Genomic DNA, 16,961 nt, shown 5'->3' with positions numbered 1-16,961 from the left:
CTTCTCGCGCCTCTGATATATATCATGATCTTTGCTACTACTCCCCAGAAAATAGGTGGAGCTATAATACTCGTACTAACCATAAAGATTACAGGAGACAGGATACGCAGCGTCATCTTCTCTACGTCTACCTCTTATCGCTAATTACCTCTTTCAATTCCACAGTAGCACTGCATTTTAATAATTATCAACCCTTAAATTTCTATTAGGCATGGTTTATACTGAACTATATGACAATGAGTTATTTTTATTGAGAGCTATGATATCGAAAATATCGATTTTGAATACATTACGTCGCGCCAACATTTATCAGCGTCGAAAATATTCAAGACCGTTTATATCGGCATGTAAAATCTCTGTGAAAACGGTTTTTTTTACAGTCGGCGCATACAAATCTATACCGCAAAATATAAACGGTTCCTTTTGATGAATCATTCACATAATGTACGATAGTGGAACGTAAAAAGTGACGCAGTGGATAAGAAAATCGCATAGACTAAATTATTACATCGAAAAGATGTTAAAAAAATAACTAAGAGGGTACTTATTTATTCACGAGTGGGAGATATCAAATACCGATATGAATAACGACTCAATTCATTTGAAAGAGGTTTTTTTTCTTATGAGTAAATAATATAATATGTGCAATAGATAGATATAGGCAGATAACTACTGAGTAAATCGGAATGAATTGCGTTTTCCATGATAGCATAGCGATTTATTATAATTTAAGTAAATATAAGCTCTGTCTACATTCGGGGATTTTTTCATTTTCTAAATGAGCGCATCGCAGTGTATGCATAGCCTGCGCATTGCCTGCCTCAAATCAGTTTTTAAATCGCTTTTCTTCGTGATGAAAGTGCTAGGACCACGTAGATCCATCACCGACGGACTTATGTACAACATCGCTTCAGTGTTGCCAATGATTCAACGAAAAATGTATATTTATATAATTTTACGCCAAATGAACTAAAATTACTATAATTTTGAAGGATTCAAAATAAACTGTGAACCTTAGAATATAGATACATCTAGACGCCACCAGTTGCATTGCTAAATGAAGCCGCGTGCCTTGCGTTTGGTTTGTGGGCGAGCAAACGCATTCGTCTACAAATGTTCGAGACCATAGACCATTTCGCTAGTGCTCGCCCAAAGTGCTCGCACTAGACGCTCAGAATTAAAATATAATTTTGTATTTTTTTACGTTATATGGTATTTTTAAGCGGTCAAAATGCAACCATTAGGTAAATATATCCATAATATAAGTTATTTTAAAGAAACACTAGGTCACTGATATTAAAATATATAATAAAATACAAATAAATTATCACGAACATGTATCAACTTACCTATGAAACGTAATACCATCTTCTTGCTTATCAGTACGGCTACCACATTTTAAGACAACGCACAAAACCATCTTTTCTACTTAATTAACTAAAAATATTTACCATTGACTTTATGTTTAACACAAAAAATATCAATTTTAGCAACTTGAGCTCGCAAGTTATCGACGCTATGTGAAGCGTTTCGCCCCGATTTGATGGCGATACTTTTGGAAACTAGCTCACAGATATGTAGATATTTTATCTTACTCTAGCGCGTGTCGCAGAGATTGTAAGAGTGCCGAATACTTTCTCACTCGCACTCATACATCGTTTTTGTTCAGGCCTTGCTGTGAACCATATTTTTTACATCTTTGTATTAAAATCATCAACAAGATGACAACGCTGTTTTCCATGAAAAATTTAAAACTTGGAATCGGTTGACGTAATGCATAAAGGTTTAATTAGATCAGCAGACTCAACGATCGTCATGAGCAATCGTTGACTTTAAATAAAAATTCCGATTAAAATAACGATTCAGCTATCGACTCAATCGTGTTGGCGCTTGATTTGATTGGTTCATAATATACGCTCAGTTTCTAATTTGAAAAATTATAGTTAAGGGCGGACGTGCAATTTCTTCGCAATTTCTTTTGGCATTCCCCAGTGGTTAAGCTACAACATACGGCCATAGCCATAAATTGACACACTATAATTGAAGTAGGGAGTAAAATGATGTTAACGCGCGTGTTTGAACATGTACCGTTTTAAAAAAAAGATTTTTTTTTTGGTTAGGTACATGTTCAAACACGCACGTTAACATGATCTTACTCCCTATTTCAATTTTAGTTTGTCAATTTATGGCTACGGCCGTATGTTGTAGCTGAACCACTGGGGGATGACAAAAGTAATGGCGTATTTCAAAAAAACACTACCTTATTCTTAGGTCAATAATTACTATAAAGCAATCATTATTCATAAAATGTTTATCACACTTGAATGGTCAAAGACATAGCTTATAATTAATATCTTTAGAATTATCTTCAAATTTGTTAATCTTGCCGATTTTTTGAATAATAAAATGCCTAATTCTTGTCCAATTTGGGATCACAGAGATTATCAATATAATTTTTTATCGTAAATATTTTACTAAAATTATCTCGTCATAAATTATTGCGTTTAAAAATTAAAAAAATGTAAAAAATCTTAACACCACTGCACAGTTATGTACCGAAATATGACTATATTCTAAAACATTAGAGCGAGAGGTTTAAAAGAATACTATTTTATGTATTAAAAATACTTTATGCAGTCATCAAATGTTTAAAATAAATATAAAGGATAATAAGGCTTCAAAATTATATAAATAGATTATCTACAACGTTTAAGGTATGTCCAGGATCATGCTTTGAAAATAGAACAAAAGCTCCATTTTGACCTACGCTGAGCATGTACCCCCTTAATTTATATTATTACTGTCTGTTAAAATAATGGATAAAGTCAGACAGTCTTCATTATGTAAACGTCAAATTATTGTTGTTATGTCAAAGTAACGTAAGATTGCGCTCGCTTAGGCATAAAGCTTTTCCGGCCACTCTTGGAAGCTCAAGGTTAATTATTGACGAGATCTCGTGATTGAACGACTCAAAAGTGACTTTTCACGATCGGGGATGATCGTGGATGGTTGGCCTGAGAATATGCCAATTCAATTTGAGCTTTACACACTTTCAACCTACAGTATGCAAAAAACTATTCGATCAGTATTAAAAAGTTGAAAAGTGAAAAAAAATAATAATATAGCAATAGACGATTAGATGACACGATTGCTCGCAGAACCAAACTGGCATATAGCACATTTGGGCGCCCGAATAGTACTCGTATATTCATAAGTGACCTCCCATTGTGTATTAAGCGAAACCTGTTAAAACTCATTTAGTGCTAACACCGCGACTGGCGCGGCTTGGAGCAGTTGGCCATTCGATATAATTAACGTGTTATTTAAATGTGGTAATTAAAATATAATTATCAAAACTTCAGCAGTGATTGTGTTATTAAACCAATGTGTGCCAACAGTGCTCATGTATGCATGTTAAACATGAATTCTAAATGTAAGAAAAATCCGAGGTTCATGATGGGCATTACGCGAAAATGCCACAAAATAGGTTTAAAAAAAGGATGACGAAGCAGACAAGGTCTCTGAGCAAATGAAATAGGAATGAGCTGGACATGTCGCTCGGCAAGTGATGACCGCTGGAGAAATGCTGTCATATTATAATAGTACCCAATGGCCACTAAACTACAAGGACGCCGTAAACCCTTCTGGATAGACGTTATGGGTTTGCGAATATTAAAACGACATTAATTAATATATTTTAATCCATTCCGTTATCACACACTAATTTTATAAGTAAGATCTAATAGGTTAGAATACAATTTATTAGTTACCGGAGCTGCGTCCAATACAATAGTGATGTTTTGATTAGCTTTAGGTGTCGGATTCTCCTTGAACACTTCCTTCTGTCGAAAGTCAAAAGTGTGATATGCATAAAAGAATTTTGACTGCTTCCTGGGGGCTGGAATCGAAGGCTTACTGATAAAGTTTGATTCACTTTGGTATTAAGTATCTATTTGCAGTGGGTACATAACATAGATTAATAACTCGTACAGTTCGGTGAATATACGTTGTAGTGAAGAACTAGCGACTAGAACATGACATTGTATCAATCAGATTTATAGAAATTCTTTGTTATCAATTCAAAAAGCTTTTATTCGAATTTCAAATATCCATTATATCTAACAAAGTGGTTTTTGATGATGTTCCTTCTCTGAAATAATTTAAAAACGTTATTTTTATAGAGTTTTTTATACTATATCAATCATTTTCAGTCGTATAGATTGTAAACAAAATAATATTCGAAAAATATTGATACACTACTTAAAAATATCTAAAAAAATATAAAATCAGGCTATCATATATTCAATAGTCGGTATCCTCCATTTTCCTTTTTTTATATGTTTTTCTTGATTCTGATTCTGTACTTTTACTTTTAACTTTTACTGTAAGTACTTTTTCATCATAATAATGATATGTTTATATAATATCAAATCTAACTCCGTTTGTTAGTTAAATAGAATTAACAGAAGGTTGACTGCAAAGTCGTTTAATTCATAAGCCGATTTTTTTTTTAAATTTTATGATTGACTTTAAGCATTAATATTAATGAATTTTTATGAAATGTCATCATTTTAAAAGATTATTTTATATCACTATTTGCTTTTTCTAATTGTTTACAAAATCTAAATATCCTATTTAATGTACTTGGTTTTTTTTCGATTATCTCAAAATAACCGACTTTGAAACTAATACACTAAAATATTAATACATAAATTCAATAAATGAAAATTTTCACGTGAGGGTTCCAGTTACACAAGCATTTATCTCTATATGTAACCACATGACCATCACAACTTCTAACAGTCCACTTTTGGTCCATGAAATAAATGTCTTCCAATCCACTTCATCTACATCAAGCTTTTTACTGCATTAGCCCTAAAGATATTGTAATGCTCTATCTTTTTTTATGTTGGAAAAGGCATTTTGAACGTGTTTTTTTTTATCTCCTGTTTTTAAGGTATGACCTGCATAAAGGAGGAATCTAATTATCATGCATTAAAGGTGAGAGGAAACAATCACGTACAGCGCATAAAGCTTACGGCTGCACACATTCCTCTCCCAATTCTTACGAGTCAAGGCCCATCTTAATATCTCGTTTTTAAATAAATTTACAGTGTTCCCCCACTTCTATTATCATAACTTAGTACTCTACTTCTACTATATGTCAGTGCGAACCTAATAAGGGTTTATTTGTGTATTCTTTGAAAGTAGTATTAATCGGAAGTGTGTCTATAAACCAATTGACATATTATTCTCTAAGAACTGAACACTAATTATTTATTGGCTATTTCTTCTCGTTTCGGATGGATATTTCTTGTCATAGACACTAAAAAACACTATAATAAAATAATTTATTGTCGACGAGGCTGCAGATTTCACCGTATCCGGAAACCTGTACGTATGCAGTTCGCCGTATCACACTTCACTATGAACTGTTATATCGGAAATATATAGCTGTATATTAAAGACCGTCTAACATCCTTGGATCGTATAGTACTGACATAAATCTAAATAGTAAAAGTATCTAAATAAAACACAGTTCTTATTGGTTTACAGGAAGCCAGCGGCAAATAAATTTTGAAAATAGACGATATACTTACTGGATTATGTGTAAGATTAGGTTAGGTTTTCATTCTTGAATTCATTGAAAATTGAATTAATTTTCATATTGAATCTAATAAAATTGAAGATCGTATAGTATACGCTCATCTCGTTCCGATAAGAAAGCTCACGGCGAACTGTGCCTCGGTGAAACGTTTTACGTATAATTTACATGTAATCAGATTTCTCGCAGTTAGGTTACATTATGAGCTGCCCAGGGTATCATCCGGCAGTTTGGACACGCCTGTTATATGTTAAATATATGTTATGTGTAAAATTATATATATTATATGGACGTAGTTTTGTTTGATTCTGACCATAATAATATGAGGGTTTGAAAATTGACACATCAGCTGTTATAAAAAAATATAGTGGAAACGATAAATGCATATAAAACAATATGTAAATAAACCGTTTTTCACCCACACATAAATAAAATTATTAACAATTATCTCATTCTACTTGAGTCATATGTAACTTAAATTATTGTTTACATTAGGTATATTTATGTAATTTAATAACAACGAAGTATTCTGTAATATTATCTTATGGTGAGTGTTTTCGAGCACCTGCCAGAAGCACTATATGAAATGGAGTCTTCCTGGCATTTAGTTAGACTTGATAATATAATAATAAGGTCTTGGTAAAACTGCGAAAGGGTTTTAGTGGTTGAATAACCCACAAGCAGCATTATAAATTACAGGTTATGAAACAATATGAGGTGGAAGATGTAACACGCACACCATTTGCGCCGCAAAGTCAGGCGGGCAAGTGACGTAATTATCTCTTATCTCCACTATTTTCCCTACAAGTCGGTTTCGGGGCGAAATTTTCCCCACAACTATGAAGTGAACAAATTGTTGCTGGCAACAGTGAAATAGCATCTATGTGATACACGTCTAAGTTAAAGGGTGAATCGTATATAACATTAATTTTACTCAAGATTAATATCACCCAATAAATTATCATGATAATAATATTATGCTACTTATGTGATTATGACTCATTCTGGCAAGCTATTAAGTAAATTATAAAATAAGATATAAATAATATAGATATATAAATGTTTATATCACATGGCATTCACAATAAATAAAAAATATATATCAACACGTAAAATAATTAGAAGATAAAAAGAACTTTTTATATACCACGTCTTTAAATTTTCTGTTGAATCATATAAACTTGACAATTCTATGTATTTATAAATATAGAATACTGAAATAAATGTCATTTTGACATTTCATATTGATTTCCATAGTAACGCACGTATATATTAGTAATTTAGTTGCTAGGACTCCCTTAGCAACAATTTTTTTCCGAAATAACTTTCAATACAAAACAGAATTAACTGAAAATGAATTCAACTCTGTTTAAAGATAAAAAAAAAAAAAAAAAAAAAACTCTGTTTAAAGATGGCTAAAAGTATCAAAAGAATGAATTGTTTATATATTTGTACGTATATTCTAAAAGTTTAAAATGTCTAGCCAGTCGGGAAGTTAGTTAAAAATCGACTACAAGATTGGACAAACAAGAAAAAATTTATACTGGACACACAAGAAAAAATCTGTACCGGACAAACAAGAATATGAGCTAATAAAAACGTGGTAATATATTACGACATAGCAGCTTTCGGTGATTGGGGTAATCACGAAGAGACGCTTTACGTGGCTAGGACACGTGTTCCGGATGCCGTCAAAGAGTGCGACACTTCGTACTCTATTGGCACAGCCTCAAGGGTTCCGTCATCGTGGCTGGCCCTCTCTTACTCTGCAACGGTGCAATAAAAGCGATTTACGCGCTGCAGGTCTGTCATAGCGGGAGGCGCAAGACTTGGCGATGGGTTGAGGGAAGTGGCGCGAACTTGTGCTTGCCCTATGCCCCAATGCTGGGTCGTGATAGGGTGAAAGAAGAAGAAGAAGAAGAATGTATATATATGTATGTATGTAATACATATACAATATATATATTATAATATATATATATAAGTTATACATATATATGTGTAGGTATTCCACTTCGGTGTTGGATAAGTGTAGATGAAAGAAGGTAGTAGTTTTTTGTGATGATGGAGGAGGCAAGAGTTTATTTACCGTTTCAATAATTATAAGTGTACAATCGATACAATATAATAAATATAATGACAATTCGGTGCGATTTGTTTTTCACGGGAGCTTATAATCGAGTGTTATATCTAATAAATTATGACCCGCCATTTATTGACCGGCGCACTATGGAATGATATGTTGAAATTATAATGCAATAAATTGCGGATCCGCTATCTCATAAATTACGAAATCATATTATATAATAATATACTGACTGATTCTACGTGAAAATGAATATTTTTAATAATTAATATTATAATTGATATCTATGTCACAGGAATCCATGTGTTTTACCAATCAGGTAAACTCTACAAACATACTGAAATTTATGAACAATGCGTTCGAGCTTACTCATCGCTATGAAAGATTGTCGCTATTATAATATGAATGGCGTTTCTATTTGTAATATATACCTCATTCATTGGGTATTTACTTGTGATTCTATCTCGTACGAAGGTGAAATAGCCCCAAACTGGTCTATCATAATGGGTGCCGGACAAAATTCCGAAGTCCAAAATCCCGAATGCTGAAATCCCGAATGGCCGAAATCCCGAATGGCCGGAATCCCGAAAGCCGAAATCCCGAAAAATAAAAAAAATACAAATAGCAATAATTGCGAAATCTAACACTTATCTTGAATTGCGCAAATTTTACAAGAGAGACAAAACCCATTTTTCCACAAAAAAATGGTTTTTTGTTTTGGTTTATTTTTCGGGATTTCGGCCTTCGGGATTTCGTGTGGCTTTGTTGAAGGCAGGTCGGTACCAGAAATATTTCTAACAAATTATAACGCAAACAAAAACTCTCTGACTTTGTCGTTACAAATACTAATAATTATTTCGCTATACTTATAAAATTATAGTTTTGTTATATAAAGTACCTATACATGTCTATAATGTAATTAGGTACATTAAAATGTGGGATTTTTTAACTATGTGAAATAACGGTAATTATAATTGAATTAATCGGTTAACCCGTTAATAATTTTATCGGAAAACCGGTTTACCAAAAACCGATAATGCGTGATCTAGAGTTAGGTATATATATCATGGCTAACAACCATTAGTAAACAGAAGTAAACATTTTGTTATTATTATATAAAAAAAACTACTGTATAATTTATTTTCCATAATATTATGGTGTATGATGTATAAATTTGTAGAAAAATGTATAGATGTTGAATTTTTGACGAATATTATACTCGCACAAACACTTAAATTTGACGCATGCGAGATGTTTCATCGCTGACGCCAGAGAATCGTCTAAATGTCAACCCCACGTGGAGTACATATTAGTTTTCCTTATGAACAATAATATTTTGTCACACGGAAAGATAAGATTAAGCCTCATACGTGGAAATACGCAGAATTCCAGTGGTTGGTACAGCAAAAACAGTACCGTTCTGCAAACTCCACTCTGTTTTCTCATAATTGTAATATTATTTGCAAAACAAAAACTATTTTGTTGATTTATCTGAATATTAATATATAAACAGCTACCTAGAACTTTGTACTGTGGGACTAAATGTGGTTCGACGAGCTTATTGGTATTAAAAAAATAATTAGTACTAAATTAGTAAGAAGGTATAATATGTAGTATCCTATTTAAACGGGGTTGGTTATTTTACGGGAATTATACCAGTAAACATTATCATTAGCCGGGTTGGATTCACTACTGGACGAAGGCCTTCCCTAGTACTTTCCACTCTTTTCGGTCTCTAGTTCATCGCTACTTCGTACATCTACCGAACGCTGTGACTGCATCTATTCAGCGATTGTCCACTCGCCGAGCGACACGTCCAGCCCGTTTCATCTGCTTGGTGACGTGACTTCTATCACATTGTTTACTCTTGTCTGCTTCCTTATGCATTGGTTTCTTGTGTGGCCTTTCCGCGTTATGCCCAACATGCACAGTTTCATACCACGTTGTGTAATAAGGCATACATTAGATTTCTACTATAATAATAATTACAAGCATTATAATCTTATGAATGTTTTGTTTCGCTACAAGTCGCTACACTTGCCGTGCTCGTAATGGCCATACATTTTTTTAGAATTATTATTACTAACCGTGTCCTTGCTTTTTCGTACAAGGTTGGTTTGTTAGTAATTTTGAACAATCACAAACACGCAGGCTTTGAGAAAAACACATAAATATTGTATCCTCACCGGGAATCGAACCCAGAACTCTCGGGTGGAAGACCATCGCCTTACGCACTGCACCACGAGAGCCGCCCCATTATAATATTATGTAGTAATTAACAGCACTAATTTAAGATAACGAACGCAAGATTCAATGTTTATTTGTATATTTAATGATATATTTGAATCTAAAATTGTATTAAAAAATGCTTGCAGTTTTTTTGATATATTACGCGGGCAATAATGTTGTAAAAATTACAAATGAATCTGCAATGCCCTACAATTAATTTAAATGTTTACATGATAGTCTAAATAGTTTTTTTCACTTCTACTAATATATATTTTACATATATCTCTATACTTACTTATCGTATCCGGGATCACATCGCTCCTTTCCAAAACGTTGCAGCGGAGACCGCCCTGTCATTGGCCTTCAACAGGTCCTCCTCAACACACTCAATCCCAATTCGAGGGCAAACCAACATATGCTTCGCATCCTGCACCTCCCCACACTCGCATGAGACATCCTCGCCGGTTAAGACACCCCACTTCTTGAGGTTTGTCTTGCACCTTGTGACACCGACTCTTAGTCTGTTCAGTGCCTTCCAGACATCGAAGGGAAGTTCGTGTCCCGGCGAGGGTTCCTCTGTTGGCTCTATCCAAGGATTGCAGAGTCTTTCTTTCCATTTCTGGATACGACTCTCTTCTGGGAGGCAATCCACTTCAACACTGGAATCACAAAATATATCTCTATTAAAAGGATATATAATATCATGGTTTGGGTGGGTGTAACTTAGATAGGTATTGATATAGAAAATAAGTATAATATTCGATATGTAATAATATTTATACAAAGGAATAAATCTTTATGCATTTTACGCCACTGTTAAGGGGCATGCTGCCCTATTTAATATGCTTCCCTAAACACTTACTAGTGCAAACGTACTCTGTATGCAAATTTTGTGTCAACATGGTTCTTTGGTATACATTTTCGGACCCGTGTTGCTTTTACCGGGCCGCTATTATCTATCAACCCTATCGCCTATAACGGACATCACGCTTTGAATTTCAAACAGATTTATTGCTAACCCAAAGTTGCATCAGACCCTTAACGAGCATTGACCTTCCTAAATCATTGTATGATAATTTTAAAATAAATATTATGATTTATGAAAATTCGTCCATTTCACGTTTACTTTCATATTTAAGTAGGGTAAAGTTTTTGCAAGAAATAACTTAGATCTGAGACTGCATATGGTTTTCTTATATGTTCTGTCAATCCTTTTCTATGGTATGTAGGTATATACGTTAAAATAAGATATATCCTGGAGAGTTAAAGCTTTCGATAAATTATTTATTATTTCGATTTAACTTAATTCGACATTTTATAGATGTTGGGCTAAAATATAAATAATCGTCATCAGCCTGAATTTATCATATAAATACTAGCTGGATGAAGGCCTCTCCAAGCTGATTCTACTCCTCTCGGTCCTGTGCGTTGCATTGCCACGTACTTTCGCAGAACTTTATCATTCCATCGATCCAGCGGCCTCTTTGCGGACGTTTTGTACCTCTTGGATACCACTGGATGACTAAATTTGTCCAACGATTGTCCTTTCTTCAAGCTTACAATTAATGAAATAAATACTATATACCTACATAATTTTAAAAACACTTCTGAGAAAATATATTATAATCAATAGAAAAAATATTTTGTAAAAAGTAAGCAGGAATCGAACCTGCATTTCTCGGGTATCGCACCCACGCACATAGACCACTATGCTAAAGGAGTCATACTTAATTGCGACAAATTTTAACAAATGGCTTTTAATACTCACTGAAGCGCTTTCCAAATTGAGCTACTATTGGCGATCGGATTTTGTATTTTAAGTGTTTTCAAAATTATATATGTTCAATAATTAGAACGTTACATTCTTAAATTTTGTAAATTATTCGTTGAATAAAAAAAATAGTTAATTAATATATATATATATATATTATATAATATATTAAAAAGCCCAAAATCAATACAAACATAATCCAAAAATTAATCATGTGAAGTTAACTATTTGTAATTAATTGTAAGTATATTTCACAATTAAACAGGATGGCTCATTTTCTCGTATTTTTTACAGGCAAACGTGGAAGCTGTGAGAGTAACTGGACTTGTGACGACATTGGTCAGCGTCACAGGAGGATCACAAGAGGCCAACGGTGCACCAAGAGTAAGATATGATTTTCAATAATCAACTAGACATTTTATGAGTTCTTTTCTTTTCAATTCAAACTTCATTAGCCTACTAACTGTAGTGTGAACATTGCTGAAGGAAATTAATATGAGACTGAACTATATCACAAAGGATCAGGGCATCATTATCTGTGAAGAGATATTATTATATTGTGATATAATATTAATCTGATAAAACTTAAAACATTTTTAAATACAGAATAAACGAAACAAATGAAACGAATTATCCTATTAACGAGTAAAAGTGACATAGGCATAATTAAAAATTAGTTATGAGTAATTTTCATATTACTATAAGGATATTTATAGGTAAAACGAGATTTTTTCTATAAAAAATATAAGCATTTTTCAACATTCCAGTGTATAAAAACAACCGTAAATAATTTTAATATGTGCTTGAAATACTACAAACATTAATAAAGATTAACGAGATTTCATTTTCAAAATACTGAAAACAATTATGTAGAATTATTTATAATTTTATTTTTATTACTGATTCACTTATATTAATTTAATCCTCTGCACCTCGATTATGTAAATATGTTTTCAATGTCAAATTAAAACGACTTCTTAGTCCTAAAATATTTATAATAGTTTTTCCATAATTTTCTGAAAGTTGATTGGTGTAATTGGAAGCTTAAACTGTGGTTTTTTTCGCACGTTTCAATTGATTAATTTGTACTTCAATGGTTATTTTTACGCTGTAGTTTTGTCATGCACTACATCCATATTTTGTTATATTTCTATACTTAGATTTAAATTAATTTTTTTCATATTTTTTTTTCTTCTGTGAGGGGTTGACTAAAAAATTCTGGCAATATATAGCTTGGATATTACATATAAGCTTAACTATGATCTTTCAAAAATCAAGGCATTCTCATAAACGTTTGAGAAATAAGTTTCACCTCACTGAGCCTGAAAGTCCCATCTCGCTACGCTATGAAGCAGATGTTTTCAAAGTGTTGGACTCGGCAACCTAGTTGCGCGGCAGGATATTTGAAAATGTCAATAGTACCTCACAATCTTAATTCAATGCGCTAAGGTAACCATGATAGATTTACAATAAATGCTTCGTTGGTTATTTAGAAGATAATACACTTCCATAACAGTAGGTACTGCGTGAATAAATTTTATTATTTATCGCTCAAACTCAACGAAACTTAACTTTATTTTTAACGAATTACCTCTAAGGTGGGTATTTGATTGCTTCGTAAAACTTTGATTATTTAATTTTAAGCTTTAATGTGTCAATAAACTCACCCATTCCATAAATTGGCATGTTTTGACTTGGCATAAAAAAATCTTTATACACTAAAGGCGCTGTAAAATGAAATAGTTTGAAAACCACTGATATATAAAAAGTACGTCTTAAGCCCCAATATGTCTATCGCGTTCGACGATAATAATGACAAACTTCCGTGGACTATGATACTCACGCATGCATGCCTTCAAAATGAATACGGCAGCAATTTATACATACATATCGTCGCCCCAAAAGCAAATGGCACATGTGCAATTTTGACGGTTTTGAGTTATGAATGCAGTTTTCTTCGTAATTTTTTTCTCTCTATATTATGAGCAAAACGGTATTTGTGAAACAAAACACATGAATTCAAAATTGAGCAACAAAAATAAAGGTTACTTGTGTATTTGTAAACTGATCTTCATTTAATGTATAGGAAAAAGGTAACATGTACACGATGTTATTAGCTATGTGCAATGCTTACAAAAAGAATATAGGAAAAGGGTAACAAGTGTAATTATTTAAAAGTGAGTAAAGGCCTTTGTACAAAAAAATATATTTCGTTGCAGAAAAAGAGCACTTGTGAAATTTGTGAAAGATTTAAAAACATGTTGGCAGTGTACAAATAGGCCCAAATAAATATTTTGGAAGATCACAATAAGCGTAAAGTGGACGCTCGCAAATCAAAAGATGAAGATAAAGCTATTCATAAATGCATATAGAAAAAAGGTAACATGTGAATTAAAACCTCTTAAAAATCAAAAATTGACAAATTATAAAAAAATAAAAATTGCACATGTGTTCCAAATTTTATTTCAAAATATTAAGTAATAACCTCTCTACGATTTTTTTCACTCCAAAAACACTTAAAATGAGTTTTTCTCAAAACTCAATTTATGCACAAGTGCCCTTTTGCTTTTGGGGCGACGATATCAACGCATATGCTGAACAGAGTAGGGGCTTATTTTTGCCTTCACGTCATTCAAATAAATTCGTACAAAAGCTCTTTAAATTCATAAATCCTACCACCATGTAACTAAGTGGGGTAAAATTGTCCCTTCAAAATGCATTATGATAAATTACTCGTTCATTTTTAAATGAATCAAACATACATCCGCATCGCAGTGATTGTATTAACATATTTTTTAGTCCTTTTTCTGGGTCAAACGAATGTTGTCCGGATTCATAGGTCACACCTTCAGAGACACTACGACAAGTCAACTTTATCATTCACCTAGTAATAGTAACTTTATTTTCATATTGTATAAAAAATCCATTTCTATAGAAGAAGGTTCTTTAAGCCAATAGTCTACCGTATGTATTCAAAATGCATACTACTGATTATATTAGCGTATGATTATTTAGTTATTTTTTTTATTAAATCGGTCAACGGTTCGCTTTTTATTACAACGTTTTTATTAGGTTATATTCTGATTTGTCCGGTAGAAATCTTGCAATCGATCTTTAACCAACTTCCCGACTAGCTAGACATTTGAAACTTTTAGATTATATCTGAACACGATGCCAATAAATACTTTTAGCCATTTTTAAGTAGAATTAAATTCATTTTCAGCTAATTCTGTGTTGTATGAAAAGTTATTTCGGAAGAAATCCGTAATCCAATCCACTATTATTGGTTGCTATGGTCCTAACAACTAAATTATTAATATATACGTGCGTTACTATGGAAATCAATATGAGTGTCAAAATGACATTTCAATATTATTCTATAAAATACAATTTTTTTTGATCGTTTAAGTTAGTCAAGTTTATATGATTCAACAGAAAATTTAAAAACGTTGTAGATAAAAAGTTCTTTTTATCTTGTAATTATCTTTTATTTTTTTTGTTTTTATTCGATAGCTATTTTGGTCATATGTGCCACCTCTCAAGACTATACAAATAAATGATTAAATGATTTTTGTTCTTGCGTAGACGATGTGTCATTTACAGAATAATGTAGTAATTTTCTCAATTTTAATACCAGTATTGTGCAAACCTTTCGTAAATAATGATTTATTATTAATGGGTATTTTGTATCGTCGTACATTATGTTATTAGTAATTTAAATAAAGATCTCATTATTTATAACAAAAAGGCGTTGAGTGGATTATATATAAATAGTTTTATTTATGTTGTTATAATAAATGACACCTACGACGTCGTGGGTCCCAGTTTGAAACATGCGTCTGGCAAGTACACATATTGTTTTTCAACTTGTGTGTTGTATGGACCTAATAGCTACTATAGCAAGTAGCTGATATACATTTCTCGTAAAAACAAAATCTGTTAATACAAACCTCCACTCTGTGGAGGCGCATATGATCTTATTAGGATCGGACATGGTCGGAAAAACAATACATGTAATATAATCTCTTTATGAGAAAATATGGTTATTTTATAGTATTATTTATTATCTTATACTGCATTCTTTACAACAATATTTTCTAACTACAAAATAACGCTTATGAAGAGATAAGAGAATTAAAAAAATACAAATATAGCTAATTTTCCATGACTTATAGATGATGTTTACAAATAAATATAAACCCTGACGGCTAAAATTGTTAAACATGGAACATGCTTTGCCTACAGATTCTCTGAATGCTGGTTGTCCAAATTCGAAAGAAAATAAAATATATTGCGGGGCGTGGGTGTACAAGTAATTCCCGAAACGCCGTTTGCGGCCGACTGGAGTCTCTCGCGGCTGCGCTACTTTTGTGACTTTATTTTTCGTTACGCCTGTGCGATTTTTTATCAAAAGCATGTATCCATGCTAAAATATTTTTATCATTTTACACTCAATAAAATGGTAAAAACAATCTTTAGTAATGACTTTAATAAAATACCAAACTTTTATTTTGCGAAAAAATCGTTATATAAATTCTTACGTGCTTTTACTCGAACAAAAAAGGATGTACGTAATTACAACCCTTTAATATGTCCGCCATAGTGATTCAGCATAATAATAACGATCACTTCTTCGCACCAACTTTCCACTAATATCATAAGTTGCACCATTAAGCTCGAGATATTATTTTTACATATTTTTATCTTTTAATGGTTGAATATTATAACGAGCCATGAAAACTTTCAGCGGGAGTGTGTCCATTGTGAAAGTTTCGCAATTTTATCTTCACTTCAGAATTTCAATATTATAATATTGTAATTTTAAGACGTCACTAATGCAGACACTGAATTTTCTATTAAATTGGTTATATAGTGTTTTCGATCTGCTTATATTATCACCACGAATAATAAATAATAATTGTCTGTGGTTATTGGTGGAATTTGAATTAAAATTAAAATTGCTTTTATTTGTGTATTTTTTTCCATCCAGAGTTTTCCTTTTGACATCTTCAGACACTATAGGCATTTACCAATGGTAAACACATAACTGACACAGAATAAAGTTAGTTAATTTTCTCTACGTATACTAAATTCACATGGAAAATTGCAAAATATAAATCAACTTGAATATAATACGTTTATCTCATATTGGGTGGTTGATAATAATATATACAATATACTTCCTCATCTCATATATATATATATATATATATATATATAATTTTATATTAAAGGGGAGTGTGGTGCTACTATGGACACCTGGTGGCAGA

The 16,961-nt window shown here is 32.3% G+C and overlaps 1 protein-coding gene across 1 annotated transcript in view; it reads left to right on the top strand.

The window, feature by feature from the left end:
- The window catches only part of LOC147068451 (uncharacterized), a 343,294-nt gene that overhangs the window by 298,496 nt on the left and 27,837 nt on the right, over positions 1–16,961 (top strand). The window contains exon 7 of the mRNA XM_085952989.1: positions 11,986–12,075. Coding sequence (XP_085809115.1) covers positions 11,986–12,075 — 90 coding nt within the window. The remainder of the gene's footprint in view (positions 1–11,985; positions 12,076–16,961) is intronic.

Source organism: Rhyacophila brunnea, unplaced genomic scaffold (genome assembly GCF_057557595.1).
Source record: "Rhyacophila brunnea isolate RB1 unplaced genomic scaffold, BYU_Rbru_1.0 scaffold_3, whole genome shotgun sequence".
NCBI classification, from domain to species: Eukaryota; Metazoa; Arthropoda; class Insecta; order Trichoptera; family Rhyacophilidae; genus Rhyacophila; species Rhyacophila brunnea.
This window is presented reverse-complemented; position numbering and strand designations above follow the sequence as displayed.